The sequence below is a fragment of the Zonotrichia albicollis genome, chromosome 3 (assembly GCF_047830755.1).
Source record: "Zonotrichia albicollis isolate bZonAlb1 chromosome 3, bZonAlb1.hap1, whole genome shotgun sequence".
In the NCBI taxonomy this organism is placed as follows: Eukaryota; Metazoa; Chordata; class Aves; order Passeriformes; family Passerellidae; genus Zonotrichia; species Zonotrichia albicollis.
This window is the reverse complement of record NC_133821.1, coordinates 14,218,291-14,243,978: the sequence shown is the minus strand read 5'-3', so window position 1 is coordinate 14,243,978 and position 25,688 is coordinate 14,218,291. Positions and strand designations below refer to the sequence as shown.

The 25,688-nt window shown below is 50.8% G+C and overlaps 1 protein-coding gene across 3 annotated transcripts in view; it reads right to left on the bottom strand.

The window, feature by feature from the left end:
* Positions 1 to 73: 73 nt before the first annotated feature.
* Positions 74 to 25,688, bottom strand: part of LOC102072350 (phosphofurin acidic cluster sorting protein 1) — a 54,838-nt gene continuing 29,223 nt past the window's right edge. For 2 of the 3 annotated variants that reach the window (XM_074536781.1, XM_014266920.3), the window contains exons 2-25: positions 20,179 to 20,266; positions 14,846 to 14,935; positions 14,409 to 14,534; positions 14,069 to 14,231; positions 13,836 to 13,927; positions 11,810 to 11,890; positions 10,970 to 11,029; positions 10,229 to 10,380; positions 6,207 to 6,300; positions 5,819 to 5,890; positions 5,385 to 5,515; positions 5,137 to 5,269; positions 4,922 to 5,026; positions 3,586 to 3,692; positions 3,163 to 3,317; positions 2,959 to 3,069; positions 2,769 to 2,871; positions 2,390 to 2,422; positions 1,982 to 2,024; positions 1,848 to 1,890; positions 1,615 to 1,756; positions 1,308 to 1,531; positions 1,002 to 1,115; positions 74 to 911 (exon numbers count right to left, since the gene is read on the bottom strand). In XM_074536781.1, coding sequence (XP_074392882.1) covers positions 796 to 911; positions 1,002 to 1,115; positions 1,308 to 1,531; positions 1,615 to 1,756; positions 1,848 to 1,890; positions 1,982 to 2,024; positions 2,390 to 2,422; positions 2,769 to 2,871; positions 2,959 to 3,069; positions 3,163 to 3,317; positions 3,586 to 3,692; positions 4,922 to 5,026; positions 5,137 to 5,269; positions 5,385 to 5,515; positions 5,819 to 5,890; positions 6,207 to 6,300; positions 10,229 to 10,380; positions 10,970 to 11,029; positions 11,810 to 11,890; positions 13,836 to 13,927; positions 14,069 to 14,231; positions 14,409 to 14,534; positions 14,846 to 14,935; positions 20,179 to 20,266 — 2,578 coding nt within the window. In that variant the 3' untranslated portion in view covers positions 74 to 795. The remainder of the gene's footprint in view (positions 912 to 1,001; positions 1,116 to 1,307; positions 1,532 to 1,614; positions 1,757 to 1,847; positions 1,891 to 1,981; positions 2,025 to 2,389; positions 2,423 to 2,768; positions 2,872 to 2,958; positions 3,070 to 3,162; positions 3,318 to 3,585; positions 3,693 to 4,921; positions 5,027 to 5,136; positions 5,270 to 5,384; positions 5,516 to 5,818; positions 5,891 to 6,206; positions 6,301 to 10,228; positions 10,381 to 10,969; positions 11,030 to 11,809; positions 11,891 to 13,835; positions 13,928 to 14,068; positions 14,232 to 14,408; positions 14,535 to 14,845; positions 14,936 to 20,178; positions 20,267 to 25,688) is intronic. The other variant, XM_074536782.1, reaches the window with a different exon arrangement.

Below are 25,688 nucleotides of genomic sequence, written 5' to 3'. Positions count from 1 at the left end.
GCCCTGTGTGCTCAAGCAGCCCTGACAGTCATGCCCTCAGACAGGAGGGCACACACACACACATACCCTGCCATAATGGTAACAGCATTAATTTATTAAAATTAATCCCGAAAAGTAACCATACAATAAATTTAAAAAAAATAGAATCTTGTAAAAAAAAAACTCAGGTGCCCTCACCCCACACCTCCAGCTGGCAGCACCCTGGGGTAGGGCTGGTTGGGAAGGGATGGGGAGATGAAGAGGACAGCCTCAGCAGCAGGGCTGCAGTGGGACTGGAAAAGCTGCTGAGGCTGTGCTGCAGAGGGCAGGGCCAGCACAGCAGTGCAAGGCTGGCAGTGGGGCTGGCAAGGGTGGTACAGGGGTGGTGGGCCCTGCTCAGCACCTGCCCCTGCACAGAGCAGTCTGGCTGGCTGCAGCACTGGGGAACCTGCCTGGGTACCAGCCCAGCTGGGACCCTGGCTGGCTACAGGGCTGGCCTGGCAGGTGCATCTGTGGAGAGTGGGGCCCAGAGCCCATCCTGGGGCCCTGCTGGCTGGATGGTGCCAATCCTTGTCCCAGGCTGCTGCTGGGGGACATGGGAGGCAGATGGCATGGTGTCCTGGCTGGTGTTGGAGGGTGCATGGACCCGGTCTCACTGGCCTCACCTTCACGGGTCTTGGCCCACAGGGTGCAGGTGCAGTATCCCCCCCCACTGAGCAGGCAGGGACTGGTCTGCAGGAGATGGGGACAAGAGCATGTCCATCTCCCTGTCTCCTGCAACCCACTGCAGCTCCGTTCCAGGGACGCCCCAATGTCTCACACACTCTTCGAGTAGCCGAAGATGCCCACAGGGAGGTACTTGACGTGTGTTGGCCACTGTGCTGCCAGCTGGAAAAACTTCACATCGTTCCACTCCACCCCATCTATGGAGACTGAGAGGAGAGGCTGCAGTGAGGCACAGCCCTACCACAGCAGCCTGTGCTGCCCCAGTACAGCCCCAAGGGGCTGCTACCTGCCCTCACCTCGCAACATGGTGTTCTGGTGCTTGGCTGTGCAGATGAGGCGTGTGATCCCTTCGATGACTTGGCTTTTGGGTTCCAAGTCTTTTTCTTTTGGTTTCTTGCTCAGGAACATCACTGGGGACCAAGGCCACACAGGAGAAATGTTAGGATGTCCCCACCTGGCCCTAAGTGGGAGCCCCTGCCCCAGTGCACTGACTGACCCCTGCTGGGCCACATCTCAGCCCTGCCCTGCTGCAGGCTCCCCCATCCTCTCCACAAAGCACTGTGGCCCCCCAGGCAGAGAGCAGCCGGAGTGGGCTTGGTTACCTTTCTTGTTTTTCTCCTTGGTGACCACGGTCATGGCCATGGTGCTGGGGGGCACCAGCTCCCCGGTGCTGGGGATGCGGCTGACCTGGAGCGAGCGGAAGTTGCTCTTGAGGGTGTTCTTGATACCTGTCTCCCGCTTGTCACCCTCCTTCTTCCTCTCCGGCCCTTGGGTTGTCCAATAATCCACCTGCAGGCCCATCACCTCCACACCAGGGCTCGGAGACCTGGGCAACAGGGGCAGCACATGGAGCACCCAGGTGGTGCCCCTGCTCCCCTGCCGCAGGCTGAGGGGGCCTGGTTTCCTTACCCAGTTCCCGAGAGGCTGCTGCAGACGGACGGAGAGGGAGGTGGGGTGCAGATGGTCTCCTTGCCATAGGGAACAGATATACTGGAGGTTGGTGTTGAGCTCAGCAGGGAGGGGGTGCAGACTGTGGCATCATCCGAGTCCACTAGGGAGGAAAAGTGTGGGTTTGAGGGTTTGGGAGACACCAAGAGCCTCCCGCCTGCAGAAAAGAGAGCTGGGCATTGCCAGGGACTCACCGGAGGCACTGAAAGACTGCTCCACAAGGCCCACCTTCACCACCTGCAAGGAGAAACCAGAGAATACCCAGCATCAGCAGGACTGTGCACTGCACCTCTCCCCTCAGCCCCTGCCAGCCCCTCAACTCACTCACCCCCACAAAGGGGACAAACTTCTGGCAGGAGTCCTCGTCGGGGCTGCAGAAGGAAGAGAGTCTGGTCAGGGTCTGGGTGTGCTGAGCACCGACTGCTGTGTGACTGCTGACCTTGTGCCCAGGCAGCCCTGCAGTGCAGGGCTCACTGCTGGCTCACAGCCACTAGGACCATCTCCTCTGCCCTCCCTCCCATGAGGCCCCCTGTCCCCCACATGGCAGCACAGGGCACACTACACAAGGAGGCAAGGAGTTGTCCCCTCCAGTGCTGGGAAAGGGCTTGCATGCGGGAGGGCAGCCCTGCCCCTCTGTGGGGTCACGGCTCCTCTGCACAGCAAGAGGGACGGATGGACGCACATGGGGAAAGGCAGGGAGGGGCCAGGCAGCGGCACAGCAAGCACAAGCCAATACCTGATATAAAAATCAAAATAGAGACTTCTCTTCCTTGGGTGCCAGAAACCAAGAGAAGGGAGAGGTGAGAGTGCAGCTGGAACACGAGCATCAACCCCCGGATAGCACAGTACCAGCTTGCAGCCCCACCCAGCCCATCCCAGCCCTGGCAGCTGGTGCCCACCACTGGGGCTGTCACAGTCACAGCTACTGGAGGGGCCAAGCACACCGGGAGGTGGCAGGGAATGGTGCTGAGGGACCCCAGCTCCCCTCAGCACCACGCTGCTTCTCACTGCAACACAGGGCCTCACTCACTTGTCCCTTGTCCCTCATTCCTGTCCTGGGCACATCCCAGACTGGGCTGCATGAGGGAGGACAGGCACCCTGGGGCCACACTCACCTCTTCTGCTTGTAGGTCAGCATGGCCTCGGAGATGGGCAGCTGGTGAGAGAGGCTGGCTCCAGCGATGAACTGGGCAACACGGCCTGCTATGTCCACAGTGTCTGTGGGCACAAAGAGCCATGAGGACCTCCATGGCAGCTGGGCTGTCCCTCAGGACACTGCTGGTGCCAGCCTGCCCCGCTCCTCACCTGCAGTGGGAGGCTCAGCCCTGCTGAACAGCTCCCGCCACGCCGTGTCCAGGAAGAGAGTGCTGTATTTGTTATCCACCGAGGCCAGGTACTTGGCCAGAGGGTGAGAGCCTGCAGGGGAGAAGGGCAGCGTTGGCTGCAGGCAGGGGAGTCTGGGGAGCAGGGAGAGGACAGCCCTGGGGCTGGGCTCCTCGTGGCTCTCACCCAGTGGCACGAGCAGGAAGCGAAGGTAGTTGAGCCAGTCGGATGTCTTGCTGGCCAGCTGCTCCACAAAGAAACGGAGGACAACACTCAGGTAGCTCTGGTCCCCTGCCACCACCACCTTCACCGGGGGAGGCATATGGGAGTTACAGTTACAGCTGCCAAAGGGAGAGGAAAAGGAGACCCTGAGGGATGTGCAGTGGCTCAGCAGGTGGGCCAGGGGACACAATTTGCCAGGCCAGCTGACAAAAACCCATTGCTGAGAACATCCAGCTTGGTGTGCACTGCCATGGGCAAAAGCAGTACTGGGACCCCCCACTCTCCCCAGGGTGTACACCTGTCCACGAGCCCTGGGGAGCCAGGGCCATGCCCAGCCCCTCTCTGAAGCCATCCAGTGCCACCAGGCTGAGCCCAAGCCGTACTCACAATCGCTGGATGCGGGAGACAGTGGTGTTGAAGGCTGCCTGGATGTCTGCCACGGAGCACGTGGATACAACCAACTGCTTGTGTGCCTGGAGCTGCTCACTCACGTACTGCCAAGAAGAGAGCTCAGGTTAAGGCACCCTGGAACGTGGCTGTGCTGGCCAGCACCAGTCCATGCCTGCCCTGAGCCCTGTGCCCCCAGGTTACAGCTGGGATGCCTGTCCCCACCTGTGCCATGCAGGGAGGCTGAAACTACCAGGTGACTGACAGCAGCATCCTGAGCATCCCTGCTCCTCCCAGGGGCCTGTCTGCTCTAGGGGCCAGACAGCCCCTTGCCCTCACCTTTGAGCACAGCAGCCACCACTCTTGCCATGGCAAGGGCAAAATTGTCCCAAGAACCAGGCTGTGCTCCTTGAAATAAGCAGTTTGGTCCAGGGACCCTATGATTTAAGTTCTGCATACCACAGCAGGGCCCTGCTCTAGGCTCATTCTGCCTCTACTCATTCCCTCCTCTTGCTCTCTCCCACTGTGGCACTTCAAAATCCTTCTGTCTCTTCAGGTGTCTGCATGCAGTGGCAAAATAAGCAGTCAAGATGGATAAGGGGGCTGGTTTTGGGAGTGGACACTGATCCTTTTTTCCCTATCCAGGACAAGTGGAACAAGCCAAGAATGCATGGCCTGAGTCAAGACTTCACCACCTTTCACTAAGACCTTTCTTCTGTCTCAAAAATTTCCAGCACCCTTTCTGGATGCCAGATGTAGCTGCAGGATCCTGAAGGGGTCTCACAGGTGTTTTATCTAACTGCATGTTTGCACACATGCACATTCTCTTGCTCACCTTTGGCTTTAGAGCTCCAGCTATGGGGGAGGCAAGTATTTGTCTGTCAGGGACTGGGCCTGTCCTCACAGCCCACCCTGCTCTGATGATGGAGCTCATGCTCCCTGGGAGTGGCAGGTGATACTGTTCCATCTCTGAGTGGGAAATACCTCTGCTGCTTCCCAGGGCCTCATGCCCACAGAGGAAGGGAGCTCTTTGCCAGGGAATCCAACAAAGCTCTGACCCATGGGAGCCAGGAGCAAACAGTGAAGGCCTAAGGCACAGTCTGCTAGCCAGCCTTTCTGGGACTGATCATGTTGTGAGGATCCAGAGATGCTGTGTGATGGAGAAGACACACCTGACTCTTGTGTATGTGACTCAGCACCCTGTAAATGCACTGTCTCCCTGAAGGAAGGGCCACACTGGGGGAGAGGAGGGCACAGCTTGTGTCAGTTTCCCTAGGATGCCTTGCTATGACTGGGAGAATCCACCCTGCTTACAGCTGCCATCACACCCACTCACCTGCCCCTGCCACTCAGCAACATTGACCAGCACGATGCTCTCAGGGAGCTGCTCGTCTGAGACCAGGATCTGGTTCAGCTGATCGTAAACAGACTTCCGAGGCACCTGGGACAGCAGCACCACAAAGGTTAACCAACCCCACTCAGCCACCCTGGACACCACCCTGGGCTGAAGGCCTGGCAGCTCTTGGGTGAGAAACCTCCAAGTGGGCTCACCTGGGTGTTATGCCATGAGTCTGGAGAGCTCTCACTGTCCAGGCTGCTGGCACGGCCACCTTGTACCTTGGAGCTCTGCCTGTCCTTCACGGAGGTGCTGCGGGGACGCCACAGCTGCTTGCTCTCTGCCTTGCTGTGAAGGAGAAGCAAAACTGTTGAGGAAAATCTCATCTCCACCAACCCCATCTGAGCTCAGGGAGCCAGTGTGAGCTTGCTCAGGCCAGGGAGGGGGCACACAGCTGCCTTACCTGGGGGACACAGCACTGGGGAGCTCAGTTTTGCTCCCAGAGCCCAGCTGGGGCAGTCTGTCCATGCTGCCCTCCCTCATGGCAGCCTCTGTGGGGGTCAGCCGGGAACAGGACTCGTCTGATGTCAGCTCCTGAGGGCCACACACAGTCACTTCACACACACTGCTCTCCTAGCTCCAACAAAGAGAAACCCTGCACTATGGGTGCCCATCATCAAGAGAAGCCTAGTGGCCCTCCCCGAGAGCCAAGGCTGCAGGGTCTTGGGAGGGCTGGGCTGCATGTCCTGCAAACGCTAACACTCCTTGAACTCTTGCTGCTCTTCAGCACAATCTACTCATCTTCCCAGCCCTGCTCCCAGCCTGGGGGGCACCCCTGGTACTCCAGAAAACAAGCTGGGCTTTGAAAGAGCTCCGCATCCCACAGCCTGGACTCACCACTGCAGGGACCTCCGTTCCTTGCTCCTCCTGCGATCGCTGTGCTCCTGGCTTCCGCTGGTCTGCCTCGTCCTGGGGGACAGGGAATGGGGTCAGAGCAGGATGGAGCACCCTGTGCAGGGCAGCTGCCAGTGAGTGACCCGTGCCTGGCCTCACAGAACACAAGCTCCCACAGGGGAGTCCCAGGGCATCTCTGGGAGCGGCCCCAGAGGATGTCCCCCATCGCTACCTGCCTGCCTGTGCTGGGAAGAAGAGGAGGAAAGAAGGAAAGGAGCAGCCCCAGGCAGGAGCTGCCAGGAGCTGTGGTCTCAGAGTGCTGTGGGGGTGCTGGGCTGGCTGGGGAGGGACAGGGGCAGGAGGTGGTGGTGGAGGTGGAGGTGTAACTCACAGGGCTGCCCGACTCTTGATCCTGCCCTTTCTGGCTGTGCAGACTGCCGATCTCAGTCTGGGAACCAGAATGAGAGACTCCCTCAAAGAAACGCCTGCAGAGAAACAGACAGACGAACGGACGGACAGACAGACAGACGGGAGAGAAAAAGGCAGGAATAAGAGAGGAACAAAGTCACCATGACCCCAGCACACCCCCACCGGCCTGTCCCAAGCACAGAGCTCTGTGGAGAGGTCCTCAGTGGGACACAGGGCCTGACAGCCACGTGTGTGGGTGATGCACAGCTGAGGAGCAGAGCTGTCAGTGGTGCCCCTGGGACCTTGGGAGCTCAGGGCAGGGGCTCCTGGTGCCTTCTGCCTCAGGTGATCCCCTACCCCTGAAGGGCAGGTGAGGAGCTGCCACTATACCCCAGCCCACTGGTATGCAGTCTCTGTTAACATCACAATTTCAGAGTGCCCCTAAACCTCTCTGCTTCCTCTGCACCATCAGAGCTTCCACAGACTTCTGCTGCCTTCCCTTCTGCTTCCCCTTTTCCAGGGATTGCTCCTTGTCTCTGCCTGCTGCTGCTGCACACTTCCAACTGCAGCATTCTCCTTCCCTTTCCCAAGGCTCTGAAGATCTCAGTACTGCACACAGAATCACACCTCAGGCAGCACAGTACTTAAATTTGCCAAGTTTTTGGTCTCTGAGCTGACATTTTGGTAGAGTTGCATAATGCAGCTCCTAGTCCTGTTTTCAAGTCACCATAGTTCACACAGGAACATTCCTGGGGAAGCCAGGACAGTCTACACCACTACAGTGCAAGCTTCCACTTTTGCTTACTCTTTTTCCACACATTATTTCTTTGTCAAGGACCCCTTTCACAGTCTGTGGGCTGCTCCAAGACCACTCTTTAGGAAACAAGTGGAGTCTATCACTGGGATCTCACTTGCCAGTTTTCCCAGGACCTTTACAGCAACCAGAATCCACCTGCAATGTGTGACTTGGCTGCAGGAGATCAGAGCTAGATTCCCTCTAAGCTTTGTGTATGTGCTCATTAACTCCCAGGAAATGTTTCTCCTGATGTGCACGGTGTGCAGATAGGGCCATGAGGCTGCAGGTTTCCAGGGATGGCCACTAAGGCATAAGATATAGAGAAGTTCTTCTGTTAGTACTCTATCAGAGTATCTTTCCATTGTTTTCTACTTTTCTCATCAGGATTTACCTGCAGTTTCCTGCAGGATATCTCCTCTGAACATCCCGCCTGCTCCTTTTATTTTCCTTTAGCTTCCTCATTTATACGTATGTTGTGCCAGGCACAACAGTGTGTGTCAGGTTTTAGTGCTCCTGAAAGGACATTCCACCTCTGTAAATAAATGATGGCTCCTGCACAGAGCAGCTCTTCAGCAGCAGTGTTTACACACTGCTTGGGAAAAGTCAAGGCTTGATTTTCCCCTCACTGGCTCTGTGACCAGGTTGCTTCAGGTTTAGAGTCACAATAGTGCCCTGGTGGGACATTTTCTCCAGGCCACACACTGGTATAAATTACATCTCCTTTTACCAACATATTTCCTGTCTCTTCCCCTCCATCCTCTGCTACAAAATCTCAGGCATTGTCACCACTCCTGTGCAGTCATTACTCTACACTTGCCTTTCCCAGCCAGAAATTCAACCCATAGAGATTACAAGAGTCAAACCAGAAAAACATGTAGGTTTTCTGATAGATCACCCCTCAATCAGCATCTCTTCCATACTTCTCTATCCTGTCCCAAGTGACCCCACCAGAATGTGACATACCCCTCGTGCCACTGCCATCACAAAGAGGTATCTTTATTCCTTCCTTTTTCTTAGACACTGGATGTGTCTGGATTATATTATACTTCCTCTGGCTTTCAACACTCCATTTAAATCAGGCTGTCTCCCCCTTCCCCATGAAAGCTGTGTTTGTTTGTGCCCTCTCTCACTTGCAATTCAGAAACTTTCACCCCTCAAGGACACCACATTAAGCACAGAGCCCTTTTGCAATTTCCTGCTCTGCAGTTTAAAGCTCTCCTCCTACAGGCATGATTGAGATTTAGGTGAAATCCCTCTGCACAGCCTCTTTCTGTTCTAAAATAATTTAGCCCCCCTTGTCTCATCCATTTTCCCAGTCATCTATGAAGACATTTGCTTATTCACCTTTAACCTTCAACCAGCAGGTCTGACTTGAGGTCCTGTAAGAGCCTCAGTTCCAGCTCCAAACTGGAGCAGGAGCAAACTGGAGCTGTGTGACCCCTGGCTGATCAAAAGGATCAGCTCTCAGCACCACTGGCCCAACCCAGGGCACCAGCCCCTTCCCACTGCTGAGGGCTGCACACCATCAGTGCCCTCCTTGCTTCACACAGATGTCTACAGTGCCCAGCAAGGCTCTCCATAACAAGAAATCCAACGTGAGGATCATCTCAAATTTACAGGCTGGGCTGTGATTTACCCCCTGAGAAGGCTACACAGCACTTGGGAACCATGAAGTCTACATGAAACACCTTTTGGCAGGCAGCTTCCACATCTCCTTAGAAAAAATACACTCCCAGAATTTTGTGAAGTATTCCCCTGTGAATTCAAGGGATACACATTCAGCACTGCCAGAAACTGAGGCACCAGAGACCAAACCAAGCCAGGGACACTTAAGGATGGGACACTTTAGGATGTCCTTTCAGGAATAGCACCAAACACTCCAGGAAGACTGTAATGTTATGGGCACCAGCACAAACCAGCACTCACTCTGGAAAGCTGTTCCAGTGATCAATGTTTGCAAGTAGGCACTTGCAGAACCAGGGTGGAGGTCTGTCTTTACATTTAAATACTCTCAATAGACTTTTCTTACAGTTTCACACAGTCTATATACATAAACCACTATCTGACCACAGAAAGACCTTCCTTTTTCTCCCACAGCACCTTTGTCTCCTTTGATAAGAGACCATGTGAAACTCCTTTTGGAGTCCAAGCAGATCACTTAAGCAGCTTGCCCATGTGCCTGCTGTCTCCCTCACAATAATTTGTGGGTTTGTGGAAAACATAACTTCTATCATGTTCCTGTTTCTTCCCAAGTGGCCTATGGGTTCCAAAATCCAGCAGATTTCATTTCAGGTTGCCTGTGACAAACCCTGCCTGCTATTCCTGCCAAGTACTTCAGTGGGGATACCAACCAAATAATATTTTTAATCTATATATATATATATTATATATATATGGCAGGGGATTTTTTTGGTTTATTTTTGGTTGTTTGTTTTTTGTTTTTTCTTTACATGGCAGGGGGGTTGGCACTAGATGATCTTTCAGGTCCCTTCCAACCCAGGCCATTCTATGATCCTATAGTCATATATAAAACCATAGAAACAACAATGCCAAGTAAGCTTGGCTTGACTACTAGTGCACTATGATGCAGCCAAGTAGAAAGACAACAAAAGACAACTTTTCACAAAAAGACAGCACAAGAGCCATGAGCAGAGAGGCCAGGTGAGCACAGATGACATGGAGCAAAGCCTGGTTTCCCTGCAGGATCCTGGAGAACCCTGTGCTAAGTCATCAGTTCTTGGCAGAGCAAGTCCCCAGTGCCTGGGAATGGGGTGAGGAGCAGCACTGCTGGTTGCCAATCACATCTCCACACAGGGTGGGAACACAGCATGCACATCCACAGGGACTGGCCCAAGCAGTCACAAAGGGCTCAAAAGACAGGCATGCTTCAGTGTGGAGAGCCCAGAGAACACCAGGATTGTTGGCAGAAAGATATCAGAGCTGGGAGCAGCTGGGGCTTAGATCAAATAGGGCTCTACCAGCAGATCAGTGTCAGATGCTGGGCTGGCAGAAAAATGAGACTAAATGTGAAGGAAATCAGATTTAATGGACAGTTTTAATTGAGGAGCCAGAAGTGCCAATAGCAGATGGCAATGGGAGTGGAGACAAGACAATGCCTGCATTAACCCAAGCAGCAGAAAGGTGTTGGAGACCATTTCTCCAGGTCCCACAGGCTGTGCTGCTGGCCAGGGACTCCCTGCCACCCTTACCTCAGGGTGGGCTTGGGTGTGCTGTGCACACTCTCATTGTCCTCCATCTCTGGGCCGCTGTCACTGTTGTTGCACTCTTCCAGGCTGTCATAGAGCAAGCCCAGGTCTTCTTCCACCTCCTGGGTCTGGTCTACAGGGTCAGAGTCCAGGACCTGTGGGACCAAGCCCAGAGAGCAGTGAGGAGACATGGAGTTCCATGCACAAGCTGCCTGTCAGCCGAGAGGCACACCATGGCACTGTTCCCACCCCAGGGAGGCACATCCAGTGACATTGTCATGGGGCCATAGGAGGGTGCCATGACATCCAGAGGAGTCTCAGACACCCATCACACTTGCTGGCAGTTAGGGCACCTGGGAGGACCTTCACTGGCTGTGCACACACTTAGCCTGGGCTGTCAGCCAAGAGAAGCCATGCACAGGCTGATGTTAGCCTGCAGTCAGTCTAACTGGACAGGATTGCCCCTGCAATGCCAGCTCCTGGTGCAGAGTCAGCACTCTTCTTCCCTGGGTACCTTTCCCCAACAGGAAGGTGCTTTTTGAATTGAGCACAAGGCCCAGAGCTGCTTTCTTGAGGCAGAAGGCTTTGGAAAAGCCATGTCCCAGTCTCTGCCATGTCTCACACCACATTTGGCATATCCCCGAGCTCACAAACCCTGTGCTCCCAGTGAGTGGGAGCCTGCACTCTGACACCTGCACATCTGCAGGTGACATTGCCAGATGGGGCAGCTTTCCTGTTTCTTACCTCTTCTGTCACTCTGAACCTCCTCAGCAAAGCCACAAATTTCTGCTTGAAGTTTGGTTGCTAAAACAAAAGAAAGGAAGAAAAAAAGATCAGCAAAACTATCAAACCACATTCCAAGCTAACATACAGGCCATGGTTATTCTCTCTAACATGCTGTCCAGAGGTCCAAGGTCAGCTATGATTGCTCTCTCTCTCTCTCTCTAAATTTGCTGTAGGACTTGGAACTACCTCTGTACTCCACAAGAAGCCACAGTCTGGGCATGAGGGAGGATGCAAGGATTCATACTTTCTCTGCTACAGGCTGAATTAGTGCTTCATTTAAATCCTGTTTCTCCCCAGACCACCTGGTTGAAACAATACTGCCTTCAAGCAAGAAAAGATGGGGAACAAACTCAGGAAGAAGGTGGCCAGGGATCTGCAGGGCTGAAGTCAACAGGGATGAGAAGTTTGGAGGGGAAGGGTCTGGCAGAGCAGCTCCTCCCTTCTGCAGACATGCAGAGGAGTGCTAATAGTTCAGCTTTCCTTGTGCCCACCCTCCCCTTCCTCAAGAAAGGAAGGAGACCATGTGACAGCAGCAAGTCAAAACTCTGCTGCACACAGATCACCACTGATACAAAACCAGGCTGAACACAGTACAGGCCATGAACTGGGATACAGCTCTGAGCAACAAGCTAGCTCATTAATGGCAAGAGTTTTGCTCCTTCTCAGAGACAAGGGCCCTCTCCCCTGCTCTGCACCAGTGTCAGCATCTCCTCTTCCCAACACCCCTCACTGCCTTCAGAGAGGGGAGAAAGTGAATCCCTTCCATCCCTTTGATCATGCTGTAAATGCTGATGTTACTCTGCCAATTGATGTGGTTCGGCTCATTTTCCTCCTGGACTTCTTGGTTTTCCTCAAGTCATCCTCTTCATCAAACAGATCCTGCAAGCAAAAAGTCACAGTACATTAGAACAACTGTGTTCATGGAGCAGCACCTCCTAAAATTTTCCTGACTCACATTTGCTCTCCATTTTGAAAAGCTTTGATTCACTCTGCTGCCAAAATCTTGTCTTTTTCTGCTACCTCTCTCTATGGAGCTCCTTCTCTCTCCTTAGCACTGTTCCCCTTCAGACATTCTTCCCCAGCATTTCTGTCCCCAGGCCTCTTCAGAGAAGAATGTATCAGCAAGATAGGAGGAGACACAGCCTCCTCAGGACCCATGTGTTGGTCTCCTGCTCTCCCCTCTCCAGAGTTAGCTCAGAGAGCACAGGAATCACAAAGAAAAATTTTTTCCAGGGATTAGCCTTAACAATATGCACAACTCCCAGGGACACGGGCTCCTGCTGTATTAACCCAGCATGATGGGACAGCTAATCTGGAGTACCCTTGTGAGAGACTGAAATGATAATGGTGATAAAGGTTAATGACTTGAACAAATGGCCATTTGTCATTAACCAAAAGCAGCAGGTGAGCTTTGCTGAGGCCCAGCAAACAGAAGGGGAGGAGGAGGAGAATTTTTGGATGTGTGGTGGAGAAGCCTCTGATCTGCCTAAGAACAGCCCAGGTGCAGAAGGATGAGTACCCATCACCAGAGATTGACCATGACAAACCAACTTCAGTTTAGCAGGGTTTTGAGCCAGATAAAGGAAGAGGCCACAAGAGGCCCTGCTGGATGGGATAATGCTTTTCATCAGACCAATATCCTCCCTTACACAACTGGCTCAGGTGTAAAACTTCCTCCCCCATCTCCCCCTCCCTTAGGCCTGAAGGTATTCATCCCTTCTGATGTGGCATAACTGGCTCAACTACACTGAAGTGAGAGAGAACTCTCAAGTCTTAGAAGGCACCAAACTATCAAAGACCACCCCCCTACCCACCCCAAGCACCCCCAGACTCATTCCTGAGGTCTTTCACCTGAGGACTGCACATAAACCACAGTGTTACGTTAGACAGTGTAAAAGTCCCCACTCCAGTGGAGGTACCTGGGCATTCCCACCTAAACCTGAATGCACATTAACCACTGAACTCCCTGTTTCAGGCATCCCCCAGCAAGACTATGACCATCACTTCAACCAAGCAATAATCAAATCTGAATCCCCAGCTGGTGATGTCTTCTCTCTCCACTATCTACTCTTATTGGGTCTTTACCTCTCTTTCTTTTCCTCTTGTATTTTCTGAAGTGGTATCTTTATACTTTTATACTATTACCATGGGTAATAATAACCAAAATGGCCACACAGCTCCTTTCCATTGCAACCAAGTTGTTCTGAAATAAACCTGCCATATGGATATATATTTATAAACACTGGTCATCCAGTGTTGCTTCACTCTGATCTGCCCCAATAACCTTGGTTACCCTCAGACCACAACAAGCCTGACCAGGGGTTTGTCCCTGTGTTTTATCAGCACACTTCCACAAGGTTTTCCATGGCCTTGAGTACAGCACAGCAAACAGCAGTGACACATCACAGGGCTGGGATGGGTCTGCCACCTCTGACCATTTTCAGAACTACTTCTTCCTAAAATCCCTGCTCTCTCTCAGACAGTGAGGAGTCTCTGACGTGGTGTCACAGGGAGAAGGGAGAAAATCATGGTGCAAGATGGAGAGGGCTCAGCAGGGGTTTTCTGCTGCAGACCAGACAGCTCCAGAAACAGACAGATGAAATCTATGGGTCTCCAAAGTCCCTTGCCTTACAATGGACTTGACAGCAGACCACTGCTGTCAACCTTCTTTTTGCTGTGAGGTATTACAGCTCTCAGCCCTCTGAAACAATGCCAAATGTTTACAAGGGGATGAGAGGGCTCAGGATGATCAAGAACCTCAGTGCCTGACTCTTGCCCCAGAAAAAGGACCAGGACATAAGGCATCTTGCCAGGCCTCCCTTACCTGACCCGGCACAGCATCATCACTGGCTTCCTGCTCTGAGGAGAAGCTGTCATCCTCTTCTTCAGAGTAGTTATCAATGTCTGGGGAGCGATCTGAAAGCAGACAGTGCAAATGCCCCAGCTCAGCATGGTGCCTGTCATGGCTCCAGGGAAAGCACTGGCAGTGCTGGGGACACACTCTGTTACCCAAATGTGTCCCCAATGTCTGCCTGCAGCTCTGAGCACTAAACACACCTGAAGCTTTGATTTTAGGACCTGAGGGGACATTCCCATCCTCATGGTCGATGGGCTGGCTGGACAGAGAGTAGATGCTGATTTCAGCCACTCGAATGTTCACGTCCTTCATGTTGCTGTGGAGGCCCAGGAGCTGCCCACCATCCGTTGGGTGCTGCATGACCTAGACAGACAGATAGACAGACAAGCTCCATGACAGGGTGACACAATGGCAGCTGGCAGCCCATCCTCTCTGTATTACAGCCAGCCAACAAGGCAGAACTCTCACAGCAATGAGACCCTGCCCAGAGCTGGCACAGGAGGCTGTGTGGGACTCCCCCCTGCTCCCAGCACGCTGTACCTCAGCCATGTTGATGATTCCCACTGCCAGGGTCTTGTAGCCCAGGATGGTGCGGTTCTTGTACCTCTTCCTCCGCTGCAGCATGATCTGCAGCTTGTTGCCATCCCTCTTGAGGAAATGTGGGTACTGGGCAAGGGAAGCACACAGAAAATGGCAGCATGAGGGCAAAGCTCAGCACGACACACAGGTAGAAAACTCTTCTTCAATGCTGGTGTACAGCAGGATCTGACCTGCTGAGCTTTGAGGTGTCCCTCAAAGGCCACCTGCACCTACCCATCATCCTGCAAACCCCAATGCCCATCTAAACAATCCCTGGAGCAATGGAGCAGCTGGCCAACCACAGTGGGCTCCTCCACAGAGGCTGTGCCTTTCACACTTAGCCCCAAGGTTGTGCTTGCTGAAAAATTCCAGGTAAGGGAGCCCAGGGGAGCAGGTACCTGCAGAGAGAAGGTCAGCTCCAGCTCGGTCTCCATCAGGCCCCCAGGTGGGAGGATGTATTCATTTGACCTCAGGACTCGCTTTGAACCCTGGAATGAGATAGAAAGACACACACTGAGCTCAACTAGATTCCACTGCATCACACACACAAGACAATGGTGATCACAGTCCACAAGGAAAGAGAGAATGTCTGGACTCTGTTCTGTTCCACCCTGCAGAGCCACCTTTCACATGCCTATCAGCACTCTGCAAAAGCCTGCAGCATCCCCTGAGCTGCCATTTGCCCCTTCTCCTTGCCCACCTGCCAGGGAGCAGCTGCTCTTCACAAGGCTGCCCTGCCTAATCTGGCTCTCTGCACCTGAAGGGACACTCCCATGTGTCACAGGCATCTTTTGTGAAAAATCCTTTCCTTAGGATTTTTCCTCCTGAGAAGCTGAGAGGCCTCAGGAACAAAATGTAAACATTGATTATCTGCTGCTGTGGAATGCAGCAGGTGCATCTGTGATTGGCCCATGTTGGATGTTTCTAATTAATGGCCAATCACAGTCAGCTGGCTCTGACTCTCTGAGAGAGAAGCCTTTGTTATCATTCCTTATTATTCTATTCTTAGCTGGCCTTCAGATGAAATCCTTTCTTCTATTCTTTTAGTATAGTTTTAATATAATATATATCATAAAATAATAAATCAGCCTTCTGAAACATGGAGTCAGATTCTCTTCCCTCATCCTGGGACCCCTGTGAACACAGTCACACCAGGCTGTGGAGGGACAATCCTGGGCCCAGAGGGAGCCAGGCAGGGCAAAGAAAAGGGTCCCAATACAGTCCCTGGCCAGGTCCTGGAGACATCTCTCCCCCAAGCAGACAGGCCCAGTGCAGATTCCTGTCTAAGCACAGCAGCAGGATGGCTCTGCTGGGACCAAGTCAGGATGTCCAGGAGAACAGGGGTCCCCCTGCTTGCTCAGCTTGTGATCAGAAAACTCTATCCTAGTCTTTTCCTCAGGCAACAGTCTTTATCTCTCTACATATAGAAATGGTTTTTACCAGAAGGGCAGGAACAGAGGCCCTCTAACCACGTTCCCACTCCAACTCTTTCCTTTACTCTGCCCTATCTCTAATATCTCTATGTCTTGGTTTCTGACAGAGACACTGAATGACTCAGGGGCAGAAAATTGCTGTCTGCATGCACCAGGTCCTCTTGGCTGCAGGGTGGCACAACCCACAGATCCTCCCAAAAGCTGCCTGCAATGCTGTTCCCAGAGCCTGTGCCAGGAGCAAGGCTTTCCTGCAAAAGGTCTTCCTAAAACGGAAAAGAGGAGGCGGAGCTCATCCCCTTCACCATCTGTGAGCCTTCCTGGCCAAGAACACACTGACCCTTCCTGAACTCTCCTCTGATAACAGATGATAGGCAGCCACAATGGCAGTGACCATTTACTTCAGCACATCTATCATTTGCTCTTTGTTGCAGAGAAATTACCCACCAAAGATTTATTCTTTCATCAAAACACAAGTAGAAGTGCAATTACTCTTCCTGAAGATGCTATTTGTGGGGAAGGACTTATGGCAAAGAAAAGGTGAGGATATCCTGAGTGATGTGTTCAGGAAATGATGGTTTGCTTCATAAACATTGCTGTCCTGTGCCTCACTGTCATTTACCACTAAGGAATTACATACCCAGCCTCAATCCCAGGTGAATCCAATCCCTCAGTGAAATGCCAGTGCACACCCAGGTGGAATTGCAAGGACTGGGACAAAGGCTGCTTCATTATCACAGTGCAAGGACAGAGAAATACTGAGGATTCTCCATCCTTTGAGAAATTCAAACCTCAACTGGACATAGCACTGAACACTTCATGTAGCTCAGCTGTTCTGTAACTTGAGTGATGTCAGGTAAAACCAATTTCTCTGCAGAATAGTTGAATATCCCTATGAATACTACAGAAAAAACTTAATATCAGACAGTTACAGTGAAAATCATGGATGACAGAGTGTCAAGGAAGGGAAAAGCAATAGAGACAAGAGATGGTCATAGGTTTTTCCTGTCTAAGAACTGAAAACACACAGGAGCTTTCACTACAATACACAGGTCTGGTTTGCAAGGTACAACCCCAAATTTCAGGTGTAAATCTGTCCTGGTTGGTATGGTTTATAAGAGGGTTGAGGCTAGAGCAGCATACCACATCTGGAAAAAGAGAGAACTAATACAGGTACTGGACTAGGCAGACAGCAAAACACCAGAATTCAAGTTGAATGCACATTTTGGGAGAGAACAATCCATTAATAAACAAATTTAGCGTTCAGCTAGGATTGCTCAGGCAGGAGTGAAAAAATACTACAAGTGGTTACAAAGAGATAAGAAACAAAGCATGACTGAGATGTAAACAGAAAACTGCATAGTAAGAAAGACTAAAAAAGCCCAAGTTTCTTCAGGCAGCAGGCAGGCCTGGCAGAGGAAAACAACCTTTTTAGCCTGGTCTAGTTCATAGCACACACTCTTGTCTCCTACGTAGTGACTGCCAATATCATCTCTCTACAACAATTCCAAGGCTTGAACCTGAGTCACCAGCTATATCCTGCAGGCAGATGCAGGAAGATCTGCATCCACAGCACCTGCCACAGGAGCTGAAAGGTCTGGAAGTGCTGGGGTTTGTTTTCTTCTTTTTCTTTGACTGTTTCCTCTATTCATGGCCCAAGACAGGGTGTTTGTGAGCCTCAGTCTCTCTGCTGACAGGGAACACTGTGTTTCCCTCCATGCCATAATCAGTTGCAATACCAAGGCAGGTATCTGCAGCTGTATGGAGCTGAGCCAGCACATCCAAATCTCTTAGTGCCACACTGAGCAAACACAGAAGGAAATGCTCTATGATGGCTCCAGTCTGTTACAACAAATAACAAGGGACAAATGTTTAAAAAAAACACTCAAGTGAGTGAGAGCAAATCCCCTTTTCACAGTAGTTCAGGCTTTATCTCACTCAAAAATCCATGGAATATTATATATTCCTGTGGCATTTCCAGATGAAGGAGCAGGTAGCAGCACATGGCACCCTTGGAGCTGTCTTTTAAGACAAGAAGGGAACTGTGAGAAGATGAGGAGTTTTGGACAGGCTTTACACTGTCCTTTGGGTCATGCACATTTTTAAAGCAGGCTGTCTCCAGCACTGGAGCTGTTGCCTGGGTGGCAGCTCCATTCAGGCAGAGTCAGAGCTTTATTTCCATACAATCTGCCCTTCAGAGCAGCAACTTCCTGACCCTAACAGAACAACTACTGAAGTGAGAGAAATACAGCCTCCCCTTCCTTTAGTCCCCAGCTTCCCCCTTGGGAATTTGCAGGTCCTTTATAAATTCTATGCATCAGCTGTTTCCATCCAAAAGATGGAGTGCTCCCTAGAAAGCCTTCAAACAGTTTCTTACTAGAGTGACTCATCTGTTACCTAGGAGAGGAGCAGGAGGGATGGATCCATCTGAGGCCACTCTGTAGGCACGCTGTGCTGGAGCTGCCCACAGCCTCCATCTGCCTTCCAGCAGTCCCAAACCCTGCCAGGGCAGCTGGCCAGGCAGGTGGAAAGCAGCCTGGGGAGGCACACAAGCTCAACCCACTCCCACAAGGAATGCTGAGCCATGGGGCAATGTGGGTAAAAGCATTCTCCTTGTTCTCTTCAGCTTTGCAGGAAGCCACAGCTACAGGGCCATGCAGAGAGGAGGTGCCCATGTTTAAATTCAATCCTGGATGCAGCCTCCACTCCATAACAGGAAAAGAAGCCCTGCAGCAAGAAGGCTTTGTGGCTTCAGACTGCTAAGGCCTATTAATTTCTTTTGCCATCAAGGTGCCAGATTGGCCTGTGTCAGGGATGGGGATGGTCTGAGAGAGCTGGAGTCCCACACTGTGCAGTCTCCTCCTCAGTCCCACATTTGCAGCCTGTGAGGGCTGACACACTCAGCACATGCCAGCCCCAGCACAAGTGGGCTGCACAAGGTTGCCCAATGCAGAGAAGCACATTCAGCTTGGGCTGACTGTGCAGGAGAGAAGTCAGGGATCACTCCAGCCCTCCCAGTGAAGCAGGACCCACAGCTCCCAGCTGGCTGCCAGCCCCTTAGCCCTGTGCTGCTGGCAGCTGTGGCCCAGCCTGGATTGCTTACACATATCCAAGGCCCAGCCAGGCAGCTCTCTGCTGCTCAGGTTGGTTCCTTGCTAAAGCCTGCTCCAAAAGGGCACAGGTCTCAGGGGTTCCAGCCCTCCTGAATGACACCACACGTACAGTGATGGAAATGCCACAAAGTGGGACACTGACCAACACTGTGTGGACCACAGCCTCTCCTACTGTCCTGTCCTCGCTCCCTGCCCCAGGCCTCACACATTTTGCTTTCAGTTTCTTCCGTGAGAGTGAATCAGGTCTGCCATGAAGGCAACCCCAGCTCCCAGAGCTCCACTAATACTGCAGCTTCCAGCATTAATCCAGGATTTAGATCCTAATGTGTGCAGCACAAAGAGCTCTGTGGGAGCACAAAGCTGCTGAGCTGCCGACCCACGGTGCTTTCAGCGGGATCAGCTGCTGTCGTGCCAGCTGACAAGAACGAAGGAAGGACACCAGCACCCTAGCTGGGTCAGGGAAGCTGTGACCAGGACAGCATGCTCAAGATGCTTTTTGTTTCCATGCTGTCCTTTAGCAGGTGTAAAGGATGTGCCTGCATCCCCAGGAACACATCTCCCCACTACAAGCAGCAGAGAGGGTGGAGGGATCGCACATATCAGCATGGTGGTAAATTCCTGTCCCCTTGGTGACAAAGATCCTCTCCCCTCCCTTCTGCCTGGTTCACAGTAGAAGCACCAGGCCTAGCAGGGATGCACAGGGAAAAGGAAGGGATATTAGAGATCAGACAGGGTACAAATATCAGCAGAACATTATGCACAGAGATGCTGATCCCTTGCACCATTCCCTTCCCACCCTTCACTTCCAAGGGAGTGATCTGGATGGAAGGCACTGCTGGAAACCATCCAGCACTGACCCTCTCTTAAAAGGTAGGGAACAGTGGGATGACAAACTCCAACCAGCAATTTGAGAGGAGGGTCTTGGCAGAGGCAGGCAGGGAGGCAGGACAGATTCTGCCCCAGTGTCTAACCAAATTCATTCCTGATACAAGGCAGCACCAGGTGTCTTGCTGCTGTCCCTGGGGCATCATTCCCACCTGCCTGAGAGCCAAAATCTCCCTGAGCATGCTAACTGAGACAGAAGGGTTGGTGGCACTAGGCAAGGGACATGCAGACCAGCACTTCACAGAGGGCACAAGGATGGGCTCAGCTCGCTGCCATCAGGCAGCAGCAAGCAGAGGAGCCTACCTGAATCTTCACAGCGATAAGCACAGAGCTCAGCTCTTTGTCCAGCTCTTTCAGCACTGTGAGCTTCTTCAGGCGCAGACTGCAGAGCCTGTAAGACAGAGAGAATGGGACACATTCAGGCACCACCATCCCTGGGGCCCTGCCACATGGCACCCAGTGCTCAGAAGGCAGCCTGGATGCTTGGCCCAGTCGCAGGCACAGGCCTGGCCTAGGAACGCCGGCATTCACGCGCCACCGAGACAGCCCGTCGGGGAAAAAAGGAAAGAAGGAAAATTAACAGAGCTAAAGCAGGCTTAAGGGATTAGCATGCAACAGGAAGTCCAACAGCAGGCCATGTGGTAAAGAGATCCCTTCCCAAGCAGGGCTGTTGCCAGCTCTGTTTAAATCTACCTTGGCCACAGCACTGTTTATTTATAAACCAAAGCACTTAAATCCACCCTTATCCTGGACTTAGTTAAGGCAAATGTTCCCATGCAGACATCACAACTCAGCTCTCCTCTTGCACGGTACCACACAGAGCTGACTTGGGAAGCAGCTCCACAGGAGGTTTCATACAGCTTCAGCCACCCTGACAAGCTCAAATCCTGGGGACTCAGCATGGTAAGTGGCACTTCCAGGAAAAAGCTAGGAAGGATCCTGAGGCTAAGTGAGAAGAGCTACTTTCACTGCTCAAAGGAACAGCCAGCCACTCTGATCTCCTGCCTAGGAGCCTGCAGCAGGACTCCCACAGACACTATTGTAAGGAGCTCTGTGTCAGGGAGCAAAGGCAGACATTGCCAGGCTTTACCAGCAGTAAGAGCACGTTGGTGTTTTGCAAGTTACCCTCTGTGCTCCACGGCTCCATTGCTGCAGACTCTGGTTCCCAGGATTTCTGTGGATATCAGCGTGCTGGACCTGAGTCAGGCCACCCTCCCTGGAGAACAGATTTGGCTGCTACCAAATACCTTTCTGTCTGACACACTGTGCTCTCTGAATACCTGCTTTATTTATTTTTAAAGGAAAAAACCTGCTCTTGCTATGGTGATGTACAGCAGCCATGTAGAACAATCCCAGAGATGGAATGACAGTAAAAAGGGAAGGACAGAGCCAAACTACAGAACAGGTTTAGGGCTTAGCAAGCACTCACTTCCTACCATACCCCTGTCCTCCCTTCTAAAATAATTCTAGCTTGTGCAGAAGGTTTCCTGGACTGTGACTGCAACCCTGCTGCTCTGCCCTTCATGTTCTGGTCCCTCGTGGTAGAGACCAGAAGTCAGGAAGCTGGGTGTGCAGGGGAGTTCTGCACACTCCTTGGCCAGATGGCTGCATTATTTCAGCCAAAACCCAGAGCACACACCCTAAGCTCTTGCACTCTGTGCACTCCAGCACTACAACAAGGGGTCCCTGTCCATCCTTCCCCTCTGAGCCTCTGCTTGTAAGAAGGGAGAAACCTCATTACCTGAGGCAGGTTTTTTTCCTCCCCAGAAATACTTAGGCAAGGTTAGGGGTGAATTACAGAGAGCATGGCTAAAGACAAAAAGACACCTCTCTGGCAGGGAGGGGGAGACTGAGTTCTCACCAGAAAAAGGGGAACAGCCACTCCATCAGATGTACTGAAGGAAAGCTTGCAAAGAGGCTGAGTGAGCTTAGCTAACAACCACCACTAACCAGTGCTGATTGTGACTGCTGCTGGACCAGCCATGGAGAAAAATGAGGCTTGACCATGTGAGACAAGGACAGCACATCTACTCCAACTTTCCTTCAGCACTAATTTATTCATGACAGTTACCTGCATGAAAAATTATCTTTTAAAGACTAAAACTTACATAAGGATATTTAGTCTTAATTGGAGGATATGGAAAGGTTATAATTCTACCTGGCAGATGTTCTCGCTGTAGAAACACACTTCTTATCAAAAACTAATTCACTCATTAGCTCTTCATGCTCCTCTCTCAGGCAGTACCTGGTCTTTTTTCCAGGGGAAGAATGAATGCCTGCTGGTCAGCTCTGCCCACCTGGGCAGTTCTTTCATCTCTGATAAGGCACTCTTCTCTTTCTATCCCTCTCCAGCTCCAAGATCCATTTTACACAGTGAGAGATGATGTAGCATGCCCCCTGTCCTTTCCACAGCATGTGCCAGAAGTGATTCCCCCCTTCCACCCTCTGCTCTCCCTCCCTGCAGCACTCAAAGACAGAAGGTACTCAAAGGTTCACCTTGCACCCTGCAGCTCCAGCCCTTCTCCAAACAGTGCTTTCTAAAATCCCACCACCCTTCCCACAGGGATCAACATGCATGTTCTAGAGTCTGAATGTACTTGCAGCACAAGAGCACACAATTTTTAAGCAGCTTGGCTGTCCCTGATGATCCTCTTTTGATCTGTTACTTAACCAATCCCTGCATCACCCAGATTTACATCAGTGCTGAGTGTCCAGTGCCAGTACAGGGCAGCAGAGAGTCCCACACTGATCTCTGCAGATATCCACAGGACAGGATCAATCCACAGTGATCAGATGCTGCTCTGAACATTTCAGCCAAATTCCACAGCAGCTACCCCATGGTTTTGTCCAGAACTGATCACAGTGTGATCCCTGAAAATCACTTTTATGTAGACAAATTATAAATCTGGATTTACTTACTCCTATATTTAAACAGAACAAGTGGCAACTGTTCTTGAGGTGTGGAACTCTGCAGGGATTTCTGCTATACTGAGTCATGGTAAATATGTCTGTGTTACATTCTGATAGCAACAAGGACTGACAGCAACAAAGAAAATGAGCTCCAACAGGGCAGTCTGACAGCCCCTGCAACCTCAGTACTCCTACACCCCTCTACTGGTCATTTACTGGGGAGAGGTACTCACTGTTCCCTGGTATTATCATAAAAAATGCTGCCTCTTTTCCCTCACTAAATGAAAAATTTGGAGCTTTTGCACTCAAATTTCACTGAAGCACTTCTGCTTTCACCAAGCTGGCCTGTACTTATCTTGAAAAGGAAAGCTCTTATAAACATGCATTTTGTGACGTTCACTGCCTCCAGTGGTTGTTTGCAAAAGCATCCACCAAGAGGTCACAGAGGACACACAGTGGCTTATTTTTGTTAAGGAAGCTTTCCTGCCTGACCATGCAGGACCACAGGTAACTGTACTAATTCTAACAAAGTGAATATTTCTTCTCCAAGGGATGGATACTCTGTCCTACTGATGTGAAGAATCCCCATTCTTTCCATAAAATTCCCGCTGCCTGACAAACTCCAGAAACAAATTGGAAGTCCATAGAGATGTTAATTCATTTCTCCTCTTCCCAGGACACTGCATGTGCCAAGGCTAGTAATCCTGCTCCCTGTGCATTTATCCTTGCTAAGAGTGGCTCTGTTTCTATTGCTTTACCTGCTCACCACAGTGTCCTTGCAGGTAGGAGGACAAAACACCTGCAAAAAGAACTAGATTTGGGTAATATAAGAGAATGTCAGTTAAATCAGGCTGTGGTTTACTTGAAATGTGCATACAGGTGATATTCTCCATCAGAGAAGCACAGAATTGTTAAGGTTGGAAAAGACGTCTAAGATCATCAAACCATTAAGAAAGCATGACCATGTTCACCACTAACTTTGTAACCCATTTACACATGAGTGCCTCATCCACCTGTTTTCTGAATATTTCCAGGGGTGCTGATTCCAACACTCAATTCCACCACTTCTCCACCCTTTCAGTGAGGAACATTTTCCTAATATCCAACCTAAACCTGCTACTTGAGGCTGTTTCCTCTTGTCCTGTCACTTGTTTCCTGGGAAAACAGACCAACCCCCAGCTCAGTACCACCTCCTTTCAGGGAGCTGTAGAGAGCAATAAGGTCACCCTGAGTCTCCTTTTCTCCAAGCCAAACAGCCCCAGGTCCCCCAAGCACTCCTCATAAACTTAATTCCCTAAACCCTTCACCAACTCCAGACACACTCCAGCACCTCAGTGTCTTTTGTGTAGTGAGGGGCCAAAAGCTTAACACAATATTCAAATTTTGGAGATTCAAATCCTGAGGAAGAGGTGTGAGAGCTGCTGAATTCAAGGTGTCACATCCTTTGAAGATGCTGTTATCTGCCATTAGGAGGCTCAGCTCATATCTGTGTGTGTACATGACCCACTGAGGCAATAGAGCTTGGGTCACACACTGTCTTACAGTTTTCCCACTGCATGTGGATATGGACTGTTATGGGATGTCCCAGGATAAAGAGGCAGCTTTCTCCAATATTGTTGCTGCTGTTGACAGTGTATTACTACAGGCTGGTCTTCCCAGTGCAACTGAATTAAGTTTAGTAGAATAATGAGACCAGTTTGTGGTGCAGTCACAATTTCTGCACTATCACTCCGCTATCTTTACTTCATGTGCATCCAGATTGGAGGGGTTTGTATAATCTGGGAGCCCAAGAGAAGGAGCAGACACCATTTCATTGCTTTAGTACAACAAGTTTTGTGTTTTCATTATTGGTTGCCTCTGTCAGAGGCTGAGTCAATTCCCCTAACCCAGGAAACCGCAGCTGATGAAATCCCACAATTCTGAAAAATCCTCATATCTGCTTTTTTGTAAGCACACATGGGAGCTTAATTATGGTCTCTATTCTTCCTGGGTCTATTGTTCACTACCCCATCCACAAAATAAATTCTAAGCAATTTAACTTTGATACAGCTGAAGCCTGCCCAGAGCTGCATTGTGTCCCCATTTTTTGCCAGGGCAATACACAGATGTGTAGGGTCTATTTTACAAGCATTCTTATCACTATTTGTTATACCAAATCATGTACATATTATCCAAGAACAATTCACTCAATATTTTTATTGCACTGCAGTAAAAGCGTCAAAATTCTCTGCAGATTTAATGGACCTAATTCTCTACCTCCTAGAGACCACAGCAAGAGGACATTAAAGCATTTTCTTATCTACTTCTTTTTTTGCTTTTCTACAACAAAAAGTAGTTTTTTGCTTTCCTTTTCCCTGAAGGGGCAATATAAAGCATCATGCAACAATTTCCTGCTTGGGCAGTACTCTGTGCATAGCTTCCTCCTTGCAAAAAAAAAAAAAAAAAGAAAGTGTTCCCCAAGTTAAAAAAAAACTAATATTGTTTTGAAAAGCAAGAAGGTTTTCTGCTGCTCTGACTGTGCCACTAAACTGGGTCACAAGTGATTCACTCCATGTATGAACAGAACTAATAAAATCTTCTTAAGAGCAATGACAACAGTCCTCCTCATTCTGGAGGAAGTCTTCAAATGTTATTTGTATGTTTACCACCCTCTTACCTGTATAAATGTATATGTATAAAAATATGCTTTTAGATTTTTTTCAGAAGTATGTATAAACACTATTATAAGCAAGTACTAGTCCAAAGAAAATCTCATCCAAATAACAAAACAGTGTTTCAACTGATGTGCAACATCTGGAGAATCTGCTCTTGGCATGGTGCCTGCTGCAGCTGGAACAAGCCAGGGGAAGAGCCCAGAGTGCATCCAGAGTCACTGCCCAGCCCTGCTCTGTGTCCCAGAGCCA